The 25,554-nt window shown below is 41.9% G+C and overlaps 7 protein-coding genes across 7 annotated transcripts; 5 read left to right on the top strand and 2 right to left on the bottom strand.

Annotated features, from left to right (window-relative positions):
- Positions 1-3,740: 3,740 nt before the first annotated feature.
- On the top strand, positions 3,741-4,431 carry BCR41DRAFT_401425 (hypothetical protein; the record flags this gene model as incomplete). The annotated part of the gene is made up of 3 exons (XM_022029219.1): positions 3,741-3,982; positions 4,088-4,140; positions 4,253-4,431. 3 exons carry the CDS (start codon positions 3,741-3,743, stop codon positions 4,429-4,431), a joined length of 474 nt encoding a protein of 157 aa, XP_021876207.1.
- A 1,827-nt stretch (positions 4,432-6,258) lies between these two features.
- Positions 6,259-8,087, top strand: BCR41DRAFT_363369 (hypothetical protein). Its single transcript, XM_022025877.1, has 2 exons — positions 6,259-7,121; positions 7,612-8,087. Exons 1-2 carry the CDS (start codon positions 6,282-6,284, stop codon positions 7,720-7,722), a joined length of 951 nt encoding a protein of 316 aa, XP_021876208.1. The 5' UTR covers positions 6,259-6,281; the 3' UTR covers positions 7,723-8,087.
- Positions 8,088-8,576: 489 nt separating this feature from the next.
- BCR41DRAFT_342467 (RNA polymerase) lies at positions 8,577-10,387 on the bottom strand. Its single transcript, XM_022022290.1, has 5 exons — positions 10,235-10,387; positions 9,970-10,049; positions 9,487-9,591; positions 9,131-9,352; positions 8,577-9,007 (listed from the first exon to the last, which is right to left on the bottom strand). The coding sequence occupies exons 1-5, from the start codon at positions 10,307-10,309 to the stop codon at positions 8,863-8,865; spliced, it is 627 nt and encodes a 208-aa protein (XP_021876209.1). The 5' UTR covers positions 10,310-10,387; the 3' UTR covers positions 8,577-8,862.
- Positions 10,388-14,203: 3,816 nt separating this feature from the next.
- On the top strand, positions 14,204-16,661 carry BCR41DRAFT_363372 (sphinganine-1-phosphate aldolase). The gene is made up of 4 exons (XM_022025878.1): positions 14,204-14,634; positions 14,753-14,931; positions 15,238-15,552; positions 15,659-16,661. Exons 1-4 carry the CDS (start codon positions 14,440-14,442, stop codon positions 16,602-16,604), a joined length of 1,635 nt encoding a protein of 544 aa, XP_021876210.1. The 5' UTR covers positions 14,204-14,439; the 3' UTR covers positions 16,605-16,661.
- A 658-nt stretch (positions 16,662-17,319) lies between these two features.
- BCR41DRAFT_363373 (LYR motif-containing protein 5) lies at positions 17,320-18,131 on the top strand. The gene is made up of 3 exons (XM_022025879.1): positions 17,320-17,471; positions 17,705-17,846; positions 17,943-18,131. The coding sequence occupies exons 1-3, from the start codon at positions 17,427-17,429 to the stop codon at positions 18,074-18,076; spliced, it is 321 nt and encodes a 106-aa protein (XP_021876211.1). The 5' UTR covers positions 17,320-17,426; the 3' UTR covers positions 18,077-18,131.
- Positions 18,132-19,632: 1,501 nt separating this feature from the next.
- BCR41DRAFT_363374 (hypothetical protein) lies at positions 19,633-22,627 on the top strand. Its single transcript, XM_022025880.1, has 6 exons — positions 19,633-19,698; positions 20,085-21,050; positions 21,150-21,326; positions 21,454-21,673; positions 21,800-22,340; positions 22,442-22,627. The coding sequence occupies exons 1-6, from the start codon at positions 19,660-19,662 to the stop codon at positions 22,458-22,460; spliced, it is 1,962 nt and encodes a 653-aa protein (XP_021876212.1). The 5' UTR covers positions 19,633-19,659; the 3' UTR covers positions 22,461-22,627.
- On the bottom strand, positions 22,626-25,467 carry BCR41DRAFT_382324 (hypothetical protein). The gene is made up of 4 exons (XM_022027352.1): positions 25,212-25,467; positions 24,655-25,085; positions 22,916-24,538; positions 22,626-22,794 (listed from the first exon to the last, which is right to left on the bottom strand). Exons 1-4 carry the CDS (start codon positions 25,378-25,380, stop codon positions 22,687-22,689), a joined length of 2,331 nt encoding a protein of 776 aa, XP_021876213.1. The 5' UTR covers positions 25,381-25,467; the 3' UTR covers positions 22,626-22,686.
- Between the last annotated feature and the right edge of the window lie 87 nt (positions 25,468-25,554).

The raw sequence follows: 25,554 nt of genomic DNA on the forward strand, positions 1-25,554 counted from the left end.
AAGAGAGAGATTTAAGGGAGCTCCAACAGCTAAATGAGGCTGAAAACAATGAGAGAGCAGATGAACTACTCACAGAAGACAATATGTTGGAGGAGCAGCCCACTGAGGATGATGAGGATGATGACGTTGGATATATAAGTTACCTCAGTGACGTGGAAGAAGACCCCAGAGAGCCACTTGATCCCCTAAGTGTAGAACAGCGGGAGGAAAGAGAAAGAAGAGCACAGTGTTACATACAAGAGGGTATGCAGGAGTATGAAGGATACACTGAGTCTGATCGCGAACTCCAAAAAGAATACTTGCGAGAAAATTTTGAAAAAAGAGAGCGTTTGAGAGAAAAAGAGCGCGAAGCTAACGAGAGGCATAGGCTGTGGAAAGATCCTCAAGGAAGGAAAATGTTACAATTTCGCGACCGTTTGGAAAGAGGGAAGAGGGAGCAATGGTTGCTAAGAAAAATAGAGCAAGAGAGGAAAAAAGAAGAGGTGGAGAGAAGGAGAGTGTGGCGACGTGAACAGTGGGTGCAAGCCAAGCAAGAAGCCGCACACTCGAAGGCTATCGAAAGAGCTCGCCGTCAAGAACGCCTACGGTTACAGGCTAGGTTTCAAAGGCTCGATGAACAAGGAAGAAGAGAACAGCGACGACGAGCGGCTTTCAACCGAGCAAGACGTAGAGCACAAGAGCGAAACAAGATACGTGGACGCCATGAACTCGATGAACAAGCTCTCGATAGGAGGCTCAGGACGAAAGCGCAAGAAGAGATGGACTCCTCAAGAACAAGGAATAATAAAATCCCAGAGGGTCATCATCGGTGGTTTGGCTCCTCTGAGTGCCTAGGTGTAGAGATCCCACAGGTTGACATGGACAATATACTGCGTCAAAGAGAGAAACTATCAACGATGAGTCAGCTAACACTTTACTCCGATGGGTCCCTTGAAGAGGCAGGAAGAAGGGCGGCGCGGATGGCTTTCGGGGTGGTGGTTCAGATAGGCCCAGAAAGCTTCTCAAATGTAGTTTCAGGTAGAGTCGATGGGTATGCTTCATCCACCAAGGCAGAGCTAGTAGGACTGTACGCAGCCATTCTAGTCAGTCCCCGTAACGTTCCAACGACTGTCTACATAGACAACATGGCGGTAGTGGTTCAGTTCAAGGACCTTGCTCAAAAGCGAGAAGCAAGCACTGAACGGCAGCGATTGCGATCCAAGTACGCAGTGTGGTGGGCAGCCATTTCGAGAGCGCTCTTTAAGCAGGGCGGGAAGGTAACTGTGAAATGGGTCAAGGGCCATGCTGGGAATAGAGGCAATATAAGGGCAGACCAAGCCGCCAAAGATGCTCATTTTAGCGAAATGTGGACAATCAAAGTACTGGAACACAACGATCTGCGCTGCCACGCTATTTTCGAGAACGAGGTGGTGGAGGATGATCTTAGACACCTGCTAAAACTCCAATCAGCAGTGAGAACACATTACTTGTGGGCGTCTCAGAACAGAGTCAGGAATTATATTGCAGACTGGCGAGAAGTAGAATGGAAAGCAAGCCTGCATATTCTTCACGATGGCAACACGCCTAGAGGCCTCTTCACCAGCCCAGCAGATTGTCACAAGAGAGCGCACAGAATAAAGAAGGTCCATGGTATGCTTCCTACACTCACTTATATGAGGCAGTGGCGACCGGACCTGTATGAGACTGACATCTGCAGGATGTGTGAACAGGAGCAGGAGGACATAGAACACCTCTGGCGATGTCCCATGACACTGGACGAGCAATTGAAAGGTTGGAAGCAGGCCATAGAACTCATCACGAAGGATGGCAAAAGAGCATTAGTGAAGGAGAAGAAGCTCTGGGAAGACAAACAAGGGAAAACACAGGAGCCAAACCTGAATAAAGGAGGCCCCTCGTTTACACCTGTAGCCGACAACGTGATTTGGGGCTCTTTGGAAGCGATGTTCAAGGGCGTCAGAGAGATTCGACATGCGAGCACTCTGTTTGGTGAGGAAGATGTGGATATGGGACGGAGGAACGAGGGTGAGGATGCCCACTGGACTGTCCAAGACTTGTACCACGGTTTGGTGCCGAAGGAACTGATACAAAAATGGAAGACGATCTTCAGAACCACAGCATCGATCTCAAGGTACATTGTTTGCCGCTTTGTCAAGTCAATCGAGGAACTCGGCAGGACTGAAATCTGGAACAGACGCTGCAAAGTCACCGTCAACTGGGAAAGAGAAAATGGTATCACCTCTGTGAGCAAACGCGCCAGGGGACGCAACTGTGTTGGGAGGCACAGACGTAGCAGAGGTGAATTCTTTGGCTCTCACCAGGGACAACGACGAACAGCAGATGTGAAGGCGATCAGGACTGAGGCAGACCGGCGAGTGGTGGCAAGCTACCGGCAGCAGGTGGAATTGGCGATTATGGAGCGCCTGGAAAGCTGTAAATTTTTGATGATTGAGGACAGCGGCTAAAGGATGACCTTCGCGCACAACAGGCCAAGTAGGGAGTAGAGCCGTGCCACAGGTCCTCTGGGACCAAGGAAGTCTACTCAATGCTGACGTGGTTTATGAACAGGATGTAGTACTGTGGCAGTATGACGATGCGGCTTCGGCCGATTATTGGATACCGCTTTATTTGCGACCCCAGTAATGGGGCAACCCATTTATAGAGCTAACATCTAAATAAATCCTACATGACCTCGTGGGTCCTTGTTATCAAAAAAAAAAAAAAAAAAAAAAAAAAAAAAGCACAGACGTAGTAGCAATGGCTTTCTTGTCTCTTTGTCTCATTTGAGGAAGAGGGGGATGGTGATGGAAGTAGATCCATCATTAAAGAAGGGGGAAGGAGAGGTAAGAAGAAGAGAATGGGCCCATCCGTTGGACTGATCTTTGTGAATTGGCTGAGTAATTTAATTATTTCGAAAATTAATGGTAAGAAGGAAGATCTCTACCAACCAAGTTAAACGAGCCTCCGATGGAGGTTAGTTACGTGCTCTAGCCGATGATAAGAAGGAGCCAGGTGGTCTGCATGTGACCAGCCGGATACACTCAATCGCACCCCACTGACCTCTATTGACCGTGTGTACGCGCCCCGCCTAGGAGAAATCTACGCTCTGAAAAAACCCGTTACAGAATTGGTGATCTACGCAGGTGGCGGTAAAACATCATCCTTCATCTCCTGTCTTAAATATCCAACTTTTATTGTCGTTCTCATCGAAATCTCTTTGCTTGCACAAATCGACATTTTTTTTTTCTTTTTTTTTCCTTTTTTATTTCAATACCTCCAATACCTTTCTCTCCAGTCAAGCCTCCTACCAGTGAAGCATACTTGTATCGACCAGCACCCACCTTAGCTTACCCTAGAGAGCGTAATTTAGCACAACCAGAACCTTTTTACCCAGAGGATGACCCTCACCAGTGGCTGACCCAGTTCGAACGAATTGTCAGGTAATAACTGGCAAAACCGAGCCAAGCTCGGTGCATTTGGATCTACCCCGAAGGAAGTGCGCTGGGTTGGTATGAAGAAAATTTTGAACACTGGAAAACCTACGACGAGTTCAAAGATGATTTTAAAAAGCGGTATAGTACTCCCATGAAGTAGGAGTATCCTCTCCACATACCATCAAAGGGATGATGAAACAACAGATGAGTTGATACTAGCTCCAAATCAATTATTCGTTTTCGCTCACATCATTAAGGATGCACAGAAGAAAAAATGCTTTGATCCGGGCTTTGAGGAAGGAGGCTTCCATGCCCATTCTAAACCACCATTCCTTGCCAGAGACTTATAAGGAGATGTGCGAAGTCGCACGCAAGTACGATCAGACCCGCTTAACCGTAGCCGCTGGGAAGTACCGACATCCGACATTGTTAAAGAATGAAGGAAACCAAGCCGAGAGGATTTTTCAGCAGCTCAATGACTTGTCCATTAATCTCTTGGAAACGACACGAACCATGAACGAGATGATACAAGATCAGCAACGGAACATCCAGTCCCGACGCGATACACACCTGAATGACGAACGAGACCGTCACTGACGAGAAGATAGATGCTTCACTTGTGGAGAGCCCGGTCATTGCTCTTATGAATGCCTTAGCGCGAGAACAGACAACAGGCAAAGAACTACCGAAAGGACAGGATCACCAGAACGTAACCCGGCAGTAGAAATACACTACCTAGACGGAGTAGACGAGGAAAACAGCTGTGACGAAGAGAACGAAGTGTATGCCGTCACCTGAGGACAGACTAACCATCATAATAGTCCCTATGCTAGGCCTAGCGAAGGCCAAGAGCGAATCGCAGGAGTTGGATCTGGCCATGAAGGGACTCAGAAGAACAATCGCTATGCCCGTCGATTTCTCTACCCTATCGTCACCTCGTGAAGCCCATACTCAACAGTGCCATCAACACGCTCATGAACACCCACGGAGTGAAACTTGAAGACCGTTACCAATCGCCTTAACCAGAGGTGGCGACTAATACCGAGCCAGCCTTTAACCATAAATGATGCTGCTGCTCTAGGGGACAGCATCAATCGTACTATGGAGGGCCTTAGGCTCGAATATCACGATTCCACGTTCAGGGAAGATCAGGGCGGAAATCGACTCAAGGCTCACAGGAAGCAAACAGCCATAATAAAGTACCATAAACAATTCAACTCCTCACTCTCTTGAACCAGAAGCCACGTACGTTGTACAATAGATAGTTGGTTCTACTATACCGTCTACGGCTTGGACGTGATTCGCCTTTTCTAGATGGGCCTGAGTCAACGAGAGTTATATCGACGATACCATGATGGTCTGGTGATCGACACCACTTTACGGACAAATAGACTTGGGATGGCAGTCAATTGTATTGTTGTTGATGCTCATTTCAAGACTTGACTTGTTGCATGTGCTTGGTACGCATTGGGGACATAGAAGATTATAAATATATATTGTAGTAGCTTAAGGGATCAAACGAGGGCCTTCAACTGAGCGTCATATTAATGAACGGAGATGTAGCGATGGATTCGGCATGTCCAGGTGTGCTCGAAGGACCTCGCCTTGTAACCTGTATTTGACACATCAGGAAAAACATCCGTCGGCATCTTCACTCTGTGCTTGATGACAAGGACTTCCAACCCTTCAAGACGCGGTTTGGGAAGTGTGCGAGGTGATAGCCAAGGAGAGGTTTGGCGGTCTCTAGAGTAGATTATTGGAGAACTATGAAGACACTACAAAAGTCAGTCCTTATCTGGCAACTCCCCATAACCGGCAGCCTCATGGGGAGACCCATGGATCGAGTCACTTTTCAAAGTGGGTATGCGATCAACGCAACGGCAAGCCGGATCTGGATCAGAAGCACTTGTATGGCGGGCTTCAAAAAATGGGGTTTGATTTTATTTAGTTTATAGACGTTCCATACCGAGGCTTAGGAGCGTACCTCAGAGGGACATCCAGAGCATTGTGTGGCGGTGATGGGGGGATCTTAATAAGGCCCCCTCCGCTTAGCAACAGTAGTAAAACAACTTTTGATCTCGTTGACGTTCAAATCACCAAACATTTTAATCAATGCCCGTAGCTTTGCTCTGCCTGCTCTTGCATTGGTTTTTGCAGCAAAGGGCAAAGAAGGTTTGCAATATGGCATTATTATACAGGGACTGGGAAACACTCAGCGCCCAGAGATGTGATGTAACGACAATAAAATTCCTCAAGCTGGTGTGTCTGTGCTTCGTTATTGTCCCTGGGTCATGTGCCAAGGTTTAATCCAAGGACCGACGCGTGCCTCAAAAATCTTATTCTATTCAGTTTAATTAGATTGGGCAGACAGACCGACCAAGACCTGCTCATAAAAAAAAAACCCAAATATTTTGGCAGGAAGGTGGCTCTCAGTTGGATAAGAGTGTACATGTATTGAGAGAGAGTTTGTTAGAATATATTGCTGAGTGGGTATGGATTTGAGCAAAATGAGCCTCAAATGAGTAAGTGAGAAATGAGTTGTTTGGGCTTCCTCTCTTCTGCGCCTCTCTGCCTCTGTTTATTCAGAATATTTATCGACAGTCATCGCCGTAATTGCAATTGTAATTGAAGCACTTGCCTTTCGCCCCGAGTGTCCTCCTTTCTTCCTTACTTCCAGTTTAATAACAAATAACATTCACTTCTACTTTCCCCCTTCCACTCTCTGGCCCCCTCTCTTCTTAATACTCCTTCATTCCTTCTGTAATCTTTCGTCCTCTTCCTCTCTCCTTCTCTCTCTCTTTCTCATCTCCGTCCTTTTTTTTTTTTTTTTTTTTTACTTGTGTTCTCATCATGGCCATGTCAAACTCGCCCATCACTCAGGTCTCAGAGTCACCTATTACTCAGGTCTCACAATACTCCTCTGAACCACCCTCACCAGGTCAGGGCACATTCCCTTCCAAGCTTCTGCTTGACCTGCGTGGCACACGTTTCGAGATTGACAGAGAGGTTCTTGTCAGTCTTCCAGAGAGCATCCTCATCGTCATGTTCCCCAATGGTCTCATCCTTGGTCGTGGACACTCTGAGAGTTATGATGACGACGACAACAATTCGGAAGAATCCCTGTCTCTGGAAGACCAGATCATCTATGTTGACTTTGACCCAGCCTGTATGGATTACGTCCTAGACTTTTACCATGAGGCCCAGACAGCAGGGGAGGCTCAACGACTTGCCAACCCACAAACCACACTCCATAACAATCTTTCGTCTCAGAACCCTCTTTTGAACAAACAGGCCATTATTGTCCTGAGAGAAGAGTTGGACTATTTTGCGGTCATCCCTCCCAAGGCTGGGTTTCCTGCAAAGGAGGACATGCCAGCTACAGGGCCTGTCCATGCGGATCCTAGCAAGGTCAATGTCAAAACCTTGTGTGGAACCCATCTGTTGGAACAGCGCAAGATCTTTACAGCTCTTCAACGTAACATCAACAAGGAAAACAATGTAGCAGAACAGCACCTTATCGATATGCTCTGTGTCTCGGGCTTTTCTAGAGACGATGAATGGGGATATCGAGATATTGAACCTAAAAAGACCTCTATCGTCAGCATTGCACTTGTCATGCTCAAGACAACAGGGAGCGGGAATCAAATGGCGACCGCTCAAAAACTTTTGCTTTTCTGGAGAAAACCTGCCGTAAGTTGTTCTTCATGTTCTTTTGTTATTGTTATTGTTTTTTCTTTTTCTTTTTATTATTGTTTGTGCGCTACACTTTCGTAGTTTGGGACATGACCTGTCAGGAATGTCTCTTTGGAACTGAAAAAAAGAGCAAAAAAAAGTCAAACACTCCAATGAGACAAAGAAAAACTGCAATTGAGTTTTTTTTTATACAAATATGGCACCTTTTCTCCCTCTCTTCATCCTTATGGTATCACTGGTCTCAATCTTCTATAAACTTGCAGTAACAACAGCAACAACACGAGCAGCAGTGATAGCAACAGTAGAATTTAATAATTCACTCCTACGAACCAGAAGATACATTACTGTCGTAGTGCTATGTGCCTAATATAGATGACCTGGGAGCAAAGGAGCACAGAATTTCAGGAGAGAAATATTTTTTTCACTGTTAATGAAGAGATGTTTAATTTATTTTCTTTAATAACCCGCGTTCTTAAATCTTTTTTAGAGGAAATGCTGGTGGGATGGAGTTGAGGTGGAGCTTGATCAAGGCGAGCATAAGCTTCCTATTCGACTCTGGGCGAGACGAACATGGACTCTGGAGCTGGTACTTGTCTAAAGGAGAGGAAAAAAAGAAGAAAGAAAGAAAGAAAGAAAGAAAGAAAGGAAAAGAATAGAAAAAAGAAAAGCAGGATTTAGAGTGTCATCATGTCAGGATCAGCAATGAAGTGAAAAGAATAACAACAACACCAACAAAAAAAAAAATGTTTGAGGGATTTTTGTCCACTACAGCGAAGCTATTCTGAAGCTACTCTCCGAATGAAATAAGGGACCGCAAACAGCAAAGCTTGAGTGTACAGAAAAGGGCATGGATTGAAAGAATGAAGGTGTCTGGAATCTTACAAGGACGTTCTGCAAATGTTGATCGGCCAATGACTTGAAACGACAAAACTCCCTATTCAATGATTTATCCTAAACCATGATGTCAAAAAAAAAAAAAAAAAAAAAAAAAAAGCCTCATGAAGATCGCCAAATGAAGCAATCATGAGGCAGGTTAACGAAGGCTTGGTAGATTATCAAGGAAACTTCATTCTGCCTTTTTTTTTTATTTTATTTTATTATGGATATCCTTTTTTATCTTCAGAGGAATCTATGGGTGTTTGAGTTTCTCCAACTTTTTCTTCTTCTTGCTATTCTTACTTTTCTCACTTGTGATCTTTTTTTTATTTATTTTCTTTTTCTTCCTGCTCACGTATTTAAAACATACGCCGACCCTTCACAGCCATTTTATACCAGTTTTCTTTTTTCTTTCTATTTCCTCTCTACAAGCCAATATACCTCAAATCTTTCACACTTTATTTTTATTTATTTATTTATTTAACTCTCCTCCAAGTTATACCTAGTTTATACTAATGAAAATGATCGACAAAAAAAAAAAAAAAAAAAAAAAAAGAAAAAAAAAAAAGTCTTAATGTTATTTATTGTGTGTGATCCGTCCACTTTATTTATTTATTTATTTATGAATTTATGCACATCTCAATTGGCTCGTTGTATTTCCCATGCTGGGGGGTTTTTTTTTCTTCTTTGTTTGAAATAAAAGCATGCAACTTCATATTCGATTCTCAAGTGGCAATTCATTATAATTCTGAGCCAGAAAATAGAAATATCCCTTTGTTCCTTTCTTATGTTTCTCCTTCAAACGTCTTCATTATTCATGTTCCTGTCATCCAGCCTTGTTACTGTCATTTATTTGCATATTTTAATAGCAAAGACGGTAACTAACATAACGGCCACTTGTCTCAGACGGCCTCATAATTTTGACGACCTGTCCACGTGCCAATCCATAATATCTTGCAATGGGATCCGAGGGTTGAATGCGAGGCAACTGTGTTTCCTTCAAGCGGCTGATATTAGTATTATATATATAACATATATAGTCAGTATTCCTTTTTCCATGGTATTGAATCATGTAAAATTGACAAAAAAGAAAAGAAAAAAAAAAAAAAAAAAAAAAAAGAGCAACATACTATCTCTTCAACAAAGTTTCCTTCTCTTCAGGAGTGAGGACAATGTGCTGTGGAACCAAAGTATGTTCTGTAATGTTGACGAGCAGATCTGCCTCCTGAAATGATTCAAGGTGATAGCTGTGACTGACTTCATTAATAACTTTTGCAGCCGTTGGCGTAATCTTTTCCTGGAAAACAACAATTCCGCGTCCTACACCCTTTGCAACCATCAACTCACAGTACCTAAATAAATTTTTTCCAATTCATATCCAAAAAAAAAAAAAAAAAAAAAAAAATTAGCGATCGAAGAGATTAATATATACAAGTGTAAATAATAGCAATAGTAATTACAATAATCATTAACAATAATAACTTACTTCTTGATGGTCTTGATACCGACAGAAGCCTCATCGGGGAAGAAAACAAGCATCTGATCTGCAGGGTCGTCCTTTTTCTGAACCATGAACATCAATGCATTGCGACTAACGGTAAGGGGAAAGACGGAAAGATAAAATAAAATAGAAAAAGAAGTGTCAGTAGGCATTAATAGAAGAAAGAAAGAGAATTGGAAAATAAGATGTTATCCAACTCGTATTCCAAGCAACCATGTCTGAAAAAAACACTGTGAGATACACAGATACGGCCCCTCCTTCCTATTTCTTTGATATTCCTGCTTTGTCTTTTTCTCCTACTTCCAGATCCCATATCGAACATGAGAGTTGAGCTTGCTTTATGTTTTTCGTTCTCTCATGTTTTATCATTTGTTATCCTGATTCAATTGTCCTTAGTCGTTATTGTTGTAGATTGTTGATCTTGAAGTAGTTCCTTTTATTATTGTTATTGTGAGAAGTGCGACTTACTCAACTTTTCCGTGGCTGGCAAAAGTCTGTCTGAAGGATTCGAGATCTTGGTCCAATTCAGCTTGAGAGATGAGGTAGCCCTATTAACAATTAGAACGATAAGAAAAAAAAAAAAAAAAAAAAGTCATGCGTATTAAGGTAATGCAAAAAGGTCAATTTACACTTTGTACTGGATATTATTTGCTTTGTTGACAACCATGCTACTTTCTGATTAGCATTCCTTTGCTTTGTAAAATTAATAACCATCAGGTTTTTTTTTTCTTACTCTATGGTTACAGAGCTGATGGATAGTTCTGTAGACTCTCCAGAGTCGAACGATTTCACGAGACTCGTTATCCATTGTAGTTATATTTGACGTGAATCAAGTGGTAGGTAAACACACAAAAAAAAAAAAAGAAAAAAAAGATGAGGAGTAGAGAAGTGATTGACAAAGGAGAGGAGGCTGTTCGAATAGAAATGAATGAAAGAAGCTATTGCACAGCACATAAACAATTTGAGGTTTGTTTGTTCTAAATTTTGATTGTCACGGTTGTTTACATTTGCACTTTGGGGAAGGTCTTCGTTGAATTAGGGTCACGTTTTCATAAATCAGACTTTTTGTCTCAAGGCACAATTTACATACTTCGCCATGATTAATATGTCGTATATACTATTGCTCAACACTCTTATCATGCAGCTATTTACCTTTACACTTCACGGCTTGACAGTCTAATAATTAAGAAGGATAAAAAATGCGCAGCTTAAGAAAAAAGATCTAGTATCATTCATTTGGCATATTACAACCTGGTGATATTGTGCCACAGATCTTGGACAAGAAACCGCATTATCTACCAACATGAAGCACGGCTCGATCCCCCCCCCCCCCCTGGCATCGGCAGCACTGACAAGGCTATTTTCAGTTCAAAAATGGTTTCCGCTGATTCCTCAATTCCTGACTTAAGTCAGTACTTACGTGGCTCAGAACGCTGAATTATGTTCACGTTGCTATATATCCCACCTTCTCTGGGATATTCGCCGCCTTAATGCCACGGTAGCGTGTCATGCTGACACGGGAAAAAAGCGATTACTAGCTCTATCGCGAGCAGATCATTTGAAGGACTGGACTGACTGGCCATTCGGGAGATAGGGTAATGCAGGACCATTCTCTAAAGCCTAAAGGGGGCTTTGAGGGCTGCTATTCCTCCATATCTCTCTTCTTTAATAATAATAACAATTAGTATCGACATCTGAGTCAATGTTGGCGCGTACAAGCCGAGATAAAAGCCAACCAGGGTTATCGCACCCCATTGCTCTTTTGTCTAGTTCCAAGGTAGCAGAAGTGCAAAATGCAAATAGTTTTGATAAACTTTTATTAAATCTTTCAGAAGCACTTGAAGAGGTTAGATAATGCCTTCATGAGAATCATCTCTGATCGATCTCGACTTTATTTTTCTGGTCACCTTCATTTCTTTACCCAAGCTAAGTCATAGCATGGAAGCCTCGCCGGTCATCTCTCCAGATTCTTTGACGTACTCTTGGATTGTGTCTAAATTTTGAGCCTGACTTTTTAGTATCCCAGATCGCGTTTATTGCACCAAGTTAATAATAAGAATTAGTGGATTAGTCCAGAAACACTGTAACAAAACATCCACCTCAAGCAAATATCATCATATAAGGAGTTATCAAAGTTGCCAGAGCCTATCATTGTCGATGTATTGCTAATAAGACGTACTGAGTACATCTGAAGTGCTAAGGTTTTTTCTTCTATATCGACTTCAAAAACATGTTCCTGTTTACTAAAGGTTTTTGGATTTACACAGAAGAATTCGGTTGCAAATGCAAAAGGAAAGGTCTTTGGGTTTGGCTAAAATACATATTAAAGCAAGTAGTAGCAAGACGGATGAAAGGAGATCTACTAACTACCTTCATTTTGTCCATATTCCTCAACACTATGATCAGATTGTTGAATGTTGGTTTCTAAAAGTGTGGATTGTAGATTGGCCAGTGCTATCATTACTCTCATTTAATGATAAAATCGTTCTGGTTAGAAGCAGCTCATTCATGGAACTGAAACTTGGGTTGCATACCTCATCTCTTTCTTATATACATGGAAGCTCGCCATCGTCACGAGTATACTCATCTTTGGGAGGCAGCTCAATGTTGTCAGGTATATAACTCTATTCAAAATGAGTTCAAAAATCCATATGCTGAAGAATGTTGTGGCTAACCATCACATCTCTGTGTATAAATGGCTTGCACTTGAGGCAACAAAGCCGGCGAATATTAACTTGCCCTACAAACTCCTGGCAACTCGGACACTTCTTGGAGATGTAGTATTTATTCATACCAACAATAGTGTATCCAAGAGAATTGGTCTCAAAGAAGTGCGAGTCTTAAAGAAAAGAAAGAAAAAGGAAGTAGACCTCAGGCCTACAGCAATCGCGACCTTGTTAGTTTCTTTCTTTTCGCTCCAACTGAGCCATCAATCATCCGGAACAAACAATTGGCGATCTGAATGTACTCTTCATCCCGAGGACTCTTCGCGTTCCACCAATGCCTTTAGATAGCTCTTTCTTATAGAAAGAATAGCAATGTGTCTTCCACTTCTGCAAGTTTGACAATGTAGCCTTTGATGGTTGCTCTATTGCTACGAAGAAGAGATTAGTTGCTCTCAATACCGCTGTAGGGTTCTGTAGAACCATCAATGACTACAGCTTCCTTCTTTTGGTTTTCTTTTTTTTTTTTTTAAGTTTCATAGTCTAGAATTCTAACAAGGAAGCAATACTTCAACTTTCAGTTGATGGTAAATGGATATGCATATCGGAGACATTGCTAGTGAGTAAAATAGTAATAGAGATCGATGTACTCTTCTGTTATATTGTTTCTTCTGGAAGTAAAAATAATTAACTTCTCCACCGAACAGATAAATGGAGGCGAGCTTGTCGAGGCAAATCCCCCAACACTCTTTTGGTTAGGCTTTTTCAAATATATGTGATTTTCTTAACAAACTTCTTTTAATTGAAGAACCTAACCAAAAATAGCGAATAGAAAAACGTTAACTGTCTCATGAAGTGACACACATTAAATAAAATCCTACATAATTAGCGGGGATTTGCGAAATCAGAGTAGATATGAATCTGCAACACAACTGACTGGACTAGGTTTTTTCTTTAAAACGCGATCGATAAAGGAGAAGAGATCTGCCTTTGAGCGTTGCACTAAGAAAAGAAGAATGAACTTTAAAGCCTTTGCCTTAAAAACCCCCTGTACTGACTCAGCTTGTAAAACAACACCGTATAGATTAGTCATACTCGTTCTATTGCTTTCTTATGTATATTATAACGTGAGCTCGGAGATAAAAAAAGAAAAAAAAAAAAACACCTATTTTTCCAATGGATTTAGTAGAGAAATTGTGCATTAGACAACAGGATTACATATTTTGAAGGCCATATCGATTCTCTAATCAGTCAGCAAGCAAAGCAGAGATAGCATAAACGATTTCTACACAAGAAGGAATATTTTAAGCGATGCAGCACACCATTGTCAACTTTTATTGGTACCCTTTGTGATCATTGAGGGAGGTGGATGGTATCAAGTGAAGAAAGGAAATAGTGAATTCAGTGTTTGAGTATAAGAAGCACATAGCAGTGAAAGAGGAAAAAAAAAAGAAAAAAAAGACATAGAAATGCTACCAAACAGTCCATGCAACAGAGCAGTTCTGCCATGCTAGAAATGGTGAGAAAGGATGAATCGCAAAGTAAGGAAGGAATGGCAGCTGTTACACAAGGACTATCTTATTTGAACTGTTGGGGGAGGTAGCCAGCTGAACAACTAATTATCCGTTTGGGAATATGATCAATGTTGTTGATTCTGAAACTGTATACATGGGCAATGTACAGACATGCGTTGTTCTTGTCCTTGAGAATCTTTCTGTAAGGGTAAAGGTTATTTTAAAGATAGATTGAATGGAAATATGGAAATATGAATAGCATGGATGTGTAATGTGCGACGTGTGACATGTCATGTAAAAGCAGGCATGCAACAAGCACAGAGCACATTTTATTCTGCATGGCACATTCCTGTTTTTAAACCAAATTTCCAACAGGGACTTGTTACTTTCCCAGCATAATTTGTCAAAATTGTGCCGGAGTGCTGAAGAATATTAATGTTTTATCCGGTAACAGCATGACCCTGACATGTATTTAAACCCCTTCTCCCCCACCTCCTTATCATGCTTCATCTCTTCTTTGCTTTTGACATCACGCTACTCCGATCCTCCTTCCCCTGTCCTAGTCACTCAATTATCATGCACAACAGCTAAAATCAAAGCAACTGACCAACAATTAAAATAAGACATAAAATCCGCCTGATCACACAAAATATCTTTTTGACACTCTCATTCTTCCTCATTTCATTTCATTTCATTTCATTCCATTTCTATTTGCATCTTCAGACTACCTCTCCTCATTTATCTATTATTATTACCTCACAATGCCAGTCTCTTCTGTTCTGGCCAGTCCGGCCGTACAAATGATCCAGTCATACCTCAATAACCCTCGCCTCAGCAACGTTAAAAACTTGGTTTTCATTATCTTTGTTTACAAGCTCCTCAATTGTCTCAACACCATATTTTTGGTTCATGGACCAACGAGGACCTGCAAAGAAATCAAGGCCTATCTCAGCTTGGTATGTCAACTCAAAAGGAGATTCTTCGATGTATTGTATTGTTCAAACGTTACCCTCCTCGACTCAAGACAAGAGAACCTCATTTTCTGATTTTTTTTTCTGTCAATTGATTTTATAGCTTGCATTCAAGTACATTAAGATGATTCCGAGTATAAGAAAGAAGTTGGAAAGGGAACTCGGGAAGGCTGCCAAGGATATAGAGGATAAAGTCGCACCCCAGGATGATAAGTTCCCTCGCTACACAACCTTGCCTGTGAAAGGTTTCTCGGAAGAAGAGATGACAAAGGAGCTCGAGAGGTAAGCTTATAACATTGACCTCTTATTATTTTTTTACTTCTCGCCTTTATTCTTGTATGGCTGTAATGGACAAATCAAAGGATTTTATCGCTGTCCAGAAGTCAACAAAGAAATGCAGCTTTGACGCTGGATTGTTATATGGACTTGTGTTATGATCCAACTCGATCATGTTTTTAGAGGCACGAGTAGAAAAGCAGGGTTCTGGTCAATTTGAGCTTTTTTGCTCTTGTGTGAGAGGGAGAAAGGGTTACAAGTCTTATAAACATTTTTTCCGCTTTGTAATTCTCTGTGACAAACCATAATTAGATACAGCGAACTACCCCACACTCGTTGGGAGGAAGGGCGCGTTTCTGGTGCAGTGTACCACCACAACAAAGTTCTTTCCGATCTTGGTGCTCTTGCTTACAGTAAATTCTCAAGTGCTAATCCTTTGCATCCTGAAGTCTTCCCTGGTACAAGAAAAATGGAGGCAGAAGTCTGTGCTATGGTGTTACAGCTTTTTAATGCTGGTCCAAAGGCTGGCGCTGTTATGACCTCTGGAGGCACTGAGTCAATTTTGATGTCATGCAAGACTCATCGTGAGTGGGGTAAGGATGTCAAGGGTATCACCAAGCCTGAAATGTAAGTTCTTACAGTCTACTATAAGAAGAGCAGAAAAAAACTTGAATTTGGTCAAGTAATTAGACTGTTTACGAAGTATATCCTCTCTCTCTTAATCGCTATTTAGTATTGCTCCTGTTACTATCCATGCCGCATTCGATAAAGCTGCCAGCTACTTTGGAATGAAGCTTATTCATGTCCCTGTTGATCCCGTCACTATGCAGGCGGATATCAAGGCTGTCAAGAAAGCCATTAATAAGAACACAGTCCTTATTGCGGGGTCTGCCGTCAACTATCCTCATGGTGTTATGGATGATATCGAGGCCTTGGGCAAGTTGGCTTTGAAGTATAATGTTGGTCTTCATGTTGACTGTTGTCTTGGTAGTTTCATGGTAGCATTTGCAGAAAAGGCTGGCTACAAATTGCCTCCCTTCGACTTCCGTGTTCCCGGAGTGACTGCCATCTCCTGCGATACCCACAAGTATGGATTTGCCCCCAAAGGATCGTCAATCATCATGTATCATACCAAGGAGTTGCGCCGATACCAATACTTCAGCATGGCAACCTGGCCAGGTGGAATTTATGCCTCTCCTTCCATTGCCGGTTCACGCCCCGGCGCGCTGATTGCAGGATGCTGGGCTACTTTGATGCACATTGGTCAGGAGGGCTACATTAAAGAGGCTAAGCATATCATTAGTGCTCAGATCAAGGTCCGCAAAGCGATCGAGTCTATCCCCAGCTTATATGTGTACGGTGACCCCAAGACTTCAGTTGTTGCATTCAACTCGAACAAGTTCAATATTTATGACATCAGTGACCAGATGTCAAAGCGTGGCTGGCACTTGTCTGCTCTGCAAAACCCACCAGGAGTACACTTCACCAGTACAATCCCCTCTGCTGATGCCTCGGATGAGTTTATTGCAGACCTAAAGGAGGTTATGGCTGATTTTGAGGCAGGCAGGATCACAGAGACAGGATCCACAGCGGGTATGTACGGTATGGCTGCTACTGTGCCCTCGTCCGTTGTTGCAGAAGTTGCTTGTGCTTTTGTAGATGCCCTTTATAAGCCATAGATTGAATTCACAAATGAAAATGTACAATACAAATGCAGTAAGAAAACTTGCTTAAACTACAACCACGGTGTTTTTGCTTCATAAACTATAAACCAAGAAGTGAACAGAGTCCCTCATGTTCCCCGTTAAATATATAAGCATTAACTCAAAGGATAATGTTTATTTTAAGATTGTCAATTGGTCATCGCCCATCGATTCATATCCATCCCCATTGTCTACATTGATTTCGAATGATGTGCTTCGCTCTTTTGGCCAACTGATGGAACTTTGTAGCCTGAATCACTAAGGTCGCCTTGAGCCTCATCCAATCCCTGCTGCGTCCATAAGAACTTTTAAGAACCCTTGGCCTTTGATCCCTTGTGCTAGATCTCAAACATCCTGGAATCATGGGCTCTCTCTATTCCTTTCAACCTTCGCATTCCTCAAAAAAAGTGAAGTTACTTCGAACCCGGAAGTCCCGGTCCTCTAGGGTGTGTCAAGTCGTAACTCCCCAGAAAGCGGCCTTCAATAACATCCAAAGCAAATATTATAACATTTATATTCATCTTCAACTATAGTAACAAGCAAGCGCAGTTCGTCATCTATTCAATCTAAGTGAAGTTAGTGTATAGATGTGAAAAGTGTGTAAAAAAAAATAGTCGCGTGCATATTTTTTTAAGAGCGTTCTCTTAATGCATATTTATGAAGTGGTACATCAGTCATTCTTCAGTCATGCCTGGTTCCTCTTTATTTTCTTCATTCCATTTATTACATTGTATACATTCTTTTTTTAAAATTTATTCATTCATTCAGTATCGTCAGTAATTATTCCTATAGTCTAGTATGAGTTCACCCACAAGGCATCGCGTTATTGCACTCTATAAGCAGGTAGCAGTTATTTTCATGTTTCTATCAACAAAAAAAAAAAAAAAGCTTATGCGGATATGTTGAAAATGCTCAATTGTTTCTACGGTCCAAACATCCAATCTATCATTTGTCGTCATGAAGAGGTCCTGGATATCCCGTTCTGGTTCTTGATAGTCATGCATTGAGCGATTGGGCAAAGAAAGATGTGCGGATCATGCACGTGACTAAAGTGTATTAATGTGTTTTTTTTAAAGCTTTCATACTTGGGTCGCGAATACCCTGCAGGTGCTGATTATTTTCATAAAAAGTTAAAGAGCGCGTTTCTAAAGAATAAAGACCTCACCGACCCAGCTGAGATCCAAAAGAGGATTGATCTTGGCGATTATATCTGTAAAGGTATAATAAGAAATCAATATCCTATTTTCTTTCTGTAATTGGGAGGTCCTTTTTTTTTGTTAACCGTTCCTTACTTTTACCCCTTATCCATGGTAGAAATCGAGGCTATGTACCATATAAACAAGTATAGAGCGATGAAGAAGCGGTACTATGAGGATACACAGGCTGAAAATATCCAGAAAAAAATAGAGAGTACCAACTGGGCTGATGGTGGCCAAGCTAAACACTAGTGCTCTTGTTATATTTCATTACATGTCAATATAATAAACGAATAAAATAACTCTGTATCTTAAACATATATGACGGTGAGATGCTAGTTAGACAGGCAATCTGGAATAGGTAGGTACAATAGATTGATAGGAAGAGAGTGTGTATCCAACTACGCGGAGACAGGGCACGTTGTACCACGAGCGCCAAGCTAATGCATTCATTACGCCTTTTAAATGTCAGAAGGCTGAATATCACTCATAAGGTAGCATGTCACGGCCCTCAAAAGCAACGCAAGAATGGAACATGAGGCCTTAGAAATCACCTACCTATCATAAGAGGAAAGAAGAAAATATGAAAGAAAAGAAAGCAAAAAAAGAAATGAAAAACTGACAGTTTTTATGTAGCCGCTTTCTTCCTATTTCCTTATCTCATTGCTCGCGGACCAAACTTCCAGACAAAACTTATATAAACGATACATTCATTGTATTTTCATTTTTGAAATATCTTACAAGAAGCCCTAAACCTTTTCAACGCTTGCAGATTATACATGAAAGCTACTATCTCCATTGGCTTGCATAGGCTATAAAATCTGAGGTTAGCTGTGTTAGCACCATTTTATGATGCTCAATGCTGCTTTCAATGTTTTGATACTTAGTTTCTACACGGCCTTACCCAGGTTTTTAGAGCTATATTCATGACTTCATCCTTCTGTTAACAACTTGTCAGTATTACTTGCGGTATTGTTTTAATTACTGCTTTCTCGAGTAGGATTTCGAAGTCTTTTGTCAATATTGAAATCAAAGATGTTTTATTGGACGTATCTTTAGATCTATCTTCTAGTGGGTCATACACATAAGCATGAAATTGTGTTTAAGAGGCCTAAGAGAGACGTCAGCTCAGATAGGTGGCATTAAGGCATGAGAGTAACTTCAATCAACTTGTTTCTTTCACCGCCTTACTTTTTGTTTTTAACTTTGCAATTTACGCCTGGTATGGTCCATTTCACTATTTCTTACTTCCGTAAGCCCTTGCTCAATTTTGGTTCAGATATCCTCCCGTGGTAGTAATGATGAGCAGTTCAAACTAGAGTGCAAAGTTGTTTGCAAAGTTTGTAGGGAGGCTCGTGGGCTGAAGAACGACTCTAGTCGAGGTCTTCCGCTCCATTTCAATTCGATGAATCGTTTAGGTGTACATTCAGATTTTACTAAGATAGGGTCAAGGGCATGCTCTGTCTTTGAACATGATAATGCTCAGAGGATGCGAGCTAGCCTTACTCAAACGGCTATCCAGGCACATTGAAGCATCCATATCCACCTCGTGGGAAACGGATGCAATGTGATGTATCTTCGTCCAATTGGAAAAAAGAGCCTGCTATAGCTTATTAACCTTAATACATAAAGAGCACTCATCCATTGCCTGGAGGAAGTATAACCAGGGAGGATTAATAATATTGGGGCCAACTTTTCAGCCTGTGGGTGGATCGAAAAATCCTATTGATTTTTCTAAAAAGATGTGGCTGAGTAACGCGGACCAAATAAATTTAGAGAGAGACGAACCAAAGCCCACACCTTTCTAGCTTCATTCACTCGACGCCCAGCTCAGCATGGATCCTAAAAAGAAGACAGTGGGATTTGCTCCTGGTGTATGTATCACTTCTATAGTGGGCATGAGATTCAGGTGACAGGATTTAGCCATTAAGACAACCATCAGGGTGCCATTTGACTCGGAATCAGTCAATGGCTCATATTTATTATTATTATTATTATTATTATTATTATTTTGAAGGGAATGTGTCTATGTGACTCAGCGACAAGAAATTTTTACTCTGATTCATGGGGCATTAAAAGCAGATACATACTTCATACATCCTCACACATGCATGCTGATAGTGATACAGTCAACTCGACCTTTCGACTTTGTCTCTGTCATTAAAGTTGCAAGAACACGCTGGCTTTTGTCACTGACATGTTCTTCATATTTCTTTCTTTTACTTCTTTCCCCATCTTCAACCTCCTTCCACTTTAAAAGCAAGATGTCAATACCGCAGACTTGCCTTCGCCAGGAAGCAATAACGTCAGTACGCCTAATTCGTCTGTGTCAGCGCTCGGGAATACCCCGGATCTAAAAAGTTCCAACGTCGCTTCACCTGCAGCAACCACGACCACAGCACCTCGTACCATCAATTCGTCAGGATCTCGGTCGTCATACGAACCCATGAAATCCTCATATGAAGAGCAATGGGGCCTTGCAGATCGTGCCGCCTCTGCCTCTAAGGCTCACAAGACGGCTTCCCCTCGTGAAGGTGCCGGCTTCCCTAATAGCAACAAAGACCAAGGCAGTGCCAACAAAAAGGACAACAAAGGGAAACGTGTCTCCATGAGCTCATCTGTTACTTCAGGGTCTCCTGGCTCTGGGAAGGAAGGAGCCAAAGCACCAGTGTTAGGTATTCAACCTAGCTCCTCGTCAATAGACGGACCTCATAGTGTAGGACCCAGCTCTGCAGGATCATCAGCAGGGGGTAAGGGCGGTCCTGGAGGACAGTATAAACCTAGTACACCTTCTCAAAAGAATATGACTAAGGCGGAACGTCGAGAGTTACAGGAGAAGCAGCGAGCAGAGAAGGCTGCTCGTGTCTCTGCAGGATTGCCAGCTTCTGGCAAGAAGGCTGCTCAAGTTCTTGCACAACCTAATTCTGGATTCTCACCTAATCCTTCCAAATCTTTGGCAACCTCATTCCCTGGTGCGGAGGCTGAGAAGGCGATCGCCATGGCAGCAGGGGCGGAGTCCTCGACAACAACTCAGACCAAGAGACGTGAGAGATTGACGAAGGAAATCGGGCTGTTCGCGCACTTGGACCCTCCAAAGTTTGCAAACACAGCTTCAGCGCCCAAGGAGCTTCATCCTGCAGTTGTGAATGTTGGACTACAGATGGCTCAATTTAAGATCTGTGGTGCAAACGCACGTTGTGTTGCAACATTGAATGCTTTCCGCAAAGTATGTCTTTTTTTTTGTGATCACAAGCTGAAGGTACATTCATTGTAGTAAATGTCTAGCAAGTGATTTATTATTCGAATTCTCTCTATGCGTTCATAGGCAATTCAAGACTATCAAACTCCACCGAACACCACCCTTTCACGTCACATGCAGACATACTTAAACCCTCATATCAGTTATCTTGTAACATGTCGACCAATGGCTGTCAGTATGGGTAATGCAATTCGATATCTGAAATACGAGATTGGAAAGAATCTGGAGCTACCCGATGAAGATGTAGGTCTTTATTTATTGTTTTTTATCTACTCATTTACAGTTGCTATGTCCACATGTCCCGAAAAAGTATTCAAAAGTGATTAATTAACGTTGTCATCCTCGCGTTTTCTACTCATTTTTATCTTAGGCTCGTTCCCTTTTCTTGGAGAAGATCGACAATTTTATTCGCGATAGGATCACAGTAGCAGATCAAGTTATCACAAGTTTTGGATTGCAAAAGATTCAGGATGGAGATGTAATTTTAACATATGCTCGCTCCTCCGTTGTCCAGGGTCTGCTCCTTGCAGCCCATGCTAAGGGTATCAAATTTAAGGTTATCATTGTTGATTCTCGCCCTCGTTTTGAAGGTAAATAGTGAATGTTCTCAGCATTTTCTGCCGCCTTCCTGTATTACGAAAATGTACCATTAATGAGAGTCATCTCTGTATTATTTCTAACATTTTGATGATCTGATTGACTTGGCTTTTTTTAAGGCAAGCAATTGCTCAGCGCATTAGCCAATGCTGGTGTTCCATGCACATACGTCTTGTTGACAGCTATTGGCCATGTGATGCGAGAGGTCAGTAAAGTGATTTTAGGCGCCCATTCGCTACTCTCCAACGGAGCATTGTATTCGCGTGCTGGAACGGCTGTTGTGGCGATGTCGGCACATGAGCGTAAGATTCCAGTTATTGTTTGCTGTGAGACCTACAAGTTCAGTGATCGCGTCCAATTAGACAGCTTTGTGCAGAACGAGATTGGAAACCCAGATGAGCTTGTCAACGACCAACATAATAACTATGGACACAGCAGCACACGAATTCATAACGGTGTTCATGGCACCAGTACTACTACTGGCACAAGCACTGGTAGCGCGAACAGTCAAGGTGTGTTATCAGGTTGGAAGGAGTCAAGGGACCTGAAGCTGTTGAACCTTTTGTACGATTTGACGCCAAGTGAGTTTGTGACAGTCGTAATCACAGAAGTGGGATTAATTCCTTGCACTTCAGTTCCTGTTATTCTCAGAGAGTTCTTGTAAGTGATGTTCTTTATTTAAATACTTCTGTTGCTGTAATCACGTATATCTTGCATCCATATCTAATATCTCAAACATTGTTAACATAAATAATGCATAGGCCAATGATGCAGCAATAGTTCGCATGATGTAAACAAGGAGGCAGGGAGACATGATTAAAGATCTAGGCTTGATATATACCTCTCGAAGACTACAGTTGAAGGAAGGAAGTGGCATATTTTGAGAGGTACTATATCCAACAAAAATGTAGATTTTCAATAAACAAACAGAGAAACATGGTTTATGGTTTATGTTTTTTTTTTTATACATATGATGCAATTACAAGTGATGTGATGTAGTTCTATATCATTTCTTGGCACGTTTGCTCCCTTTATCGTTGCGAGACTGTTGTGATGGTTGTGCACGCTTGCCATTATTAGAGTTCTCTGTCGCCAAGGCGCTCTTGCGTTTGACCTATATCGAGAAAGATTATCATGAGTAAGCGTGTAAACATATTAAGCAAGCTAGCAATTGTGACATTTAAACATCGCATCAGGAATGTTAATCCATTATGTATTAAAGACTGACGACTTACTGTATCAACAAATAAGGAAAGTGATGGATCTTCAAACGAACCCTGGACCTTGATCTTGGGCTCGTTTTTGTTATTATTACTATTGCTGCCTTTGTTCTTTTTGTTGTTGGTATTATTGTTGCCCTGATTTTGCTTCTCTTTCATTTTCTTTTCATTTTCCTCATGCATTGCTGCAGTTCTCCTCTGACGTTCCTGCAGCAGCTCAGTCATGGCTTTAGTCTTCTTGAAGTTAGGATTGGTAGGATCCAATGCAAAGTGATGGGATTCGTGAACAGCACTGAAGCGTGGATCGACTACATCAATCTTGAAATCGTCCTGCAGATCCTCACCCTTATCCTTATCACCGCTCCTATTCTTCTTTTTCTTGTTCTTCTTTTTTTCCGCCTTTTCAATCTCTTTCATGTTGAAGTGCTGGTTGCTCTCTCGGTTGTCCTCCATCAACAGCTCAAGTTCAGCCTTCTTACGGTTATCTTCAAGACGTTCCTCCTTGGTACGCTTCTTCTTGTTGGCTTTCTTATTGTTATTCCTATTATCAGTACCTTTCTTATTCTTACTCTTGTTAGGCACCATCATGTCATCGCCCGCAAACTCTTCCGCGAAGTAAGGGTCGTTCATGAGACGTTCATCTTCATCATCGGAGAACAAAGCCTCCCCACCTTGATCTTCGCTATCATCGCTATCCTCATCACTGTTGCCATTGCCTTTAAGCTTAGCGGCACGAGCTTCTTTCTTGCGCTGCTTGCGTTCCTTCTCTTTACGCCTGTATGCCTCAATTGAAGTCTCTTCGTGCACAGTCTGCTCACGCTTCTTTTTAGCCTCCAACAGTTCAGCAGCAGCTTCGCTGAGACCGGGCGCAAATGTGATCTCCATCTCTTGATTTTTGTCATCATCACTATCACCAGCATCGCTGTCATCGGAATCCTTTTTGCCACCAGACAACAGTGCACGGTACTTGCGCTTAATGGCCTCTATGTCGTCCTCATCCTCTGACTCATCGTCTGACGAGGCCAGATATGCCTTGAAATCCATATCCTCCAAATCCTGTTTTGAAAACTTGTGTCGTGTAACCTTGATTCGGTCCGCATCATCTTCATCCCAGGTTAGCTTTACATTAGAGTGCTGGAAAACCTGTGTCGTAAAGTCGTTGGGTTTGTAGTTCTCAGGAGCATCATAGGCCACATCCCTTGGTGCATCATCAAACTCCATGCCGTCAGGAATATATCGAAGATCAAAGAAGTTGGCACTACTCTCATATTCAGCGCCATCGCATGCATCACAAATGGCCTTGGCAGTCTCGACAGAGTCGCAATCAACAACTGCATAATAATACTTGAGACGATCGAGCTGGTAATTACGAAGAGCCTCTGAATCAATCTCTTCATTGCCTTCTTCCGTCTGACTTTTGATTAACATTTTTTCATCCACATCATCGTCATCTTCCTCCTCATCGTTTGAATCAGACTTGTTTTTCAGAGATGATTTCTTAAAAATCTCTGGTGGAGGTCCTTCACGTTCCTCGCGTTCCAAACGCTCCTTGCCGAATTCTGATGGATAAATTTTGACTGAACGGATTGCACCTTTCTCAGGTTTAAATCCCTGGAAGACCTTGAACAAATCTATGGACTATAAAAAACAGACATTCATGCGATGAAAACACGCTTCATTAGTATTTAAATTATAAGCACTGGGTAGTAGAGTTGGGAGGGAAAAAATGTCTGCATTGTGGTATCATACTTTACCTTGATGTGATCCCAATCCATGTTAACGCATGCGAAGCGGCGTGATTCATCTCCTCTTGGAATATCATCTTCCTCCTCCTCCTCGTCTTCCTGAACATTGGCCTCGGCTTCTGCATCCAATTCTGCGGCGGCTTCCTCATCAATATCTGAATCAGTATCAGAATCAGAGCCACTGATAACGCCTCTACCACGCATAGGATCGTACCCATCCTCAGCCTCAGAATCTGACCCAGAAACACTAGAATCGATATCTTTATCTTCATCCTCCTCGTCTTCGTCTTCGTCTTCGTCTTCGTCTTCGTCCTCGTCTTCGTCCTCATCTTCACTCTCCTCATCGCTTCCAGCTTCGCCCTTTTGAAGTTGATAGAATCGCTTCATCTGTTGATCACTACCAGCGCTTTGAAGCTTTCTTCCGTACTTATCGACCTTGGCTGAATTTCACAAAAAAAAAACAAAACAAAAAGAAAGTCAGTTACTATATAATAAAGTAGATCGAATCCGATATCTTTAAAAGATACATCTCTGTTATATATATATTTTTCTTCGCGGTCTCTTACGTGCGCTAGAAAACTCTTTGCTCTTGAGCATGGACGAGAAACGAGAGTCAACAGTGACCTTGGAGTCACTCTTTTGAGGTCTCCTGAAACGAGGGTCTCGGTGAACATGAGCGAAACGAGGATCCTTGATAGGGGTAATATCGCCACCTTTCCTTGGTTTAGGTGCCATGGTGTATTTCTCAGAAGGAATGTAAAATGAAATGAAAATTGGTCCTGACCTTGTCCTCGACTTTGTCTAATGGTCCTGACTTTGCATGCCAACACCATAAAAAAAAAAAAAAAGCTGTTTACTCAAAGTGGCTTTTTAAGGCCAACAACAGTCCAGATCAATTTTGGTGGCAAT

This window comes from Lobosporangium transversale, assembly GCF_002105155.1.
Source record: "Lobosporangium transversale strain NRRL 3116 chromosome Unknown BCR41scaffold_62, whole genome shotgun sequence".
Classification (NCBI taxonomy): Eukaryota; Fungi; Mortierellomycota; class Mortierellomycetes; order Mortierellales; family Mortierellaceae; genus Lobosporangium; species Lobosporangium transversale.

Coding starts and splice junctions, on each gene's coding strand:
- BCR41DRAFT_363369 (XM_022025877.1), top strand. CDS start 6,282: ATGGCCATGTCAAACTCGCCCATCACTCAGGTCTCAGAGTCACCTATT. Junction 7,122..7,611: donor TTTTCTGGAGAAAACCTGCC/GTAAGTTGTTCT, acceptor AATCTTTTTTAG/AGGAAATGCTGGTGGGATGG.
- BCR41DRAFT_342467 (XM_022022290.1), bottom strand. CDS start 10,309: ATGGATAACGAGTCTCGTGAAATCGTTCGACTCTGGAGAGTCTACAGA. Junction 9,592..9,969: donor GCCAGCCACGGAAAAGTTGA/GTAAGTCGCACT, acceptor CCTTACCGTTAG/TCGCAATGCATTGATGTTCA. Junction 9,353..9,486: donor GGTATCAAGACCATCAAGAA/GTAAGTTATTAT, acceptor AAATTTATTTAG/GTACTGTGAGTTGATGGTTG.
- BCR41DRAFT_363373 (XM_022025879.1), top strand. CDS start 17,427: ATGAGTTCACCCACAAGGCATCGCGTTATTGCACTCTATAAGCAG. Junction 17,472..17,704: donor TTATTGCACTCTATAAGCAG/GTAGCAGTTATT, acceptor TTTTTTTTAAAG/CTTTCATACTTGGGTCGCGA. Junction 17,847..17,942: donor TGGCGATTATATCTGTAAAG/GTATAATAAGAA, acceptor TATCCATGGTAG/AAATCGAGGCTATGTACCAT.
- BCR41DRAFT_382324 (XM_022027352.1), bottom strand. CDS start 25,380: ATGGCACCTAAACCAAGGAAAGGTGGCGATATTACCCCTATCAAGGAT. Junction 25,086..25,211: donor CAAAGAGTTTTCTAGCGCAC/GTAAGAGACCGC, acceptor TGTGAAATTCAG/CCAAGGTCGATAAGTACGGA. Junction 24,539..24,654: donor TGGATTGGGATCACATCAAG/GTAAAGTATGAT, acceptor TGTTTTTTATAG/TCCATAGATTTGTTCAAGGT.
- BCR41DRAFT_363372 (XM_022025878.1), top strand. CDS start 14,440: ATGCCAGTCTCTTCTGTTCTGGCCAGTCCGGCCGTACAAATGATCCAG. Junction 14,635..14,752: donor TCAAGGCCTATCTCAGCTTG/GTATGTCAACTC, acceptor TTGATTTTATAG/CTTGCATTCAAGTACATTAA. Junction 14,932..15,237: donor ATGACAAAGGAGCTCGAGAG/GTAAGCTTATAA, acceptor AACCATAATTAG/ATACAGCGAACTACCCCACA.
- BCR41DRAFT_363374 (XM_022025880.1), top strand. CDS start 19,660: ATGGATCCTAAAAAGAAGACAGTGGGATTTGCTCCTGGT. Junction 19,699..20,084: donor CAGTGGGATTTGCTCCTGGT/GTATGTATCACT, acceptor CCACTTTAAAAG/CAAGATGTCAATACCGCAGA. Junction 21,327..21,453: donor TGGAGCTACCCGATGAAGAT/GTAGGTCTTTAT, acceptor TTTTTATCTTAG/GCTCGTTCCCTTTTCTTGGA.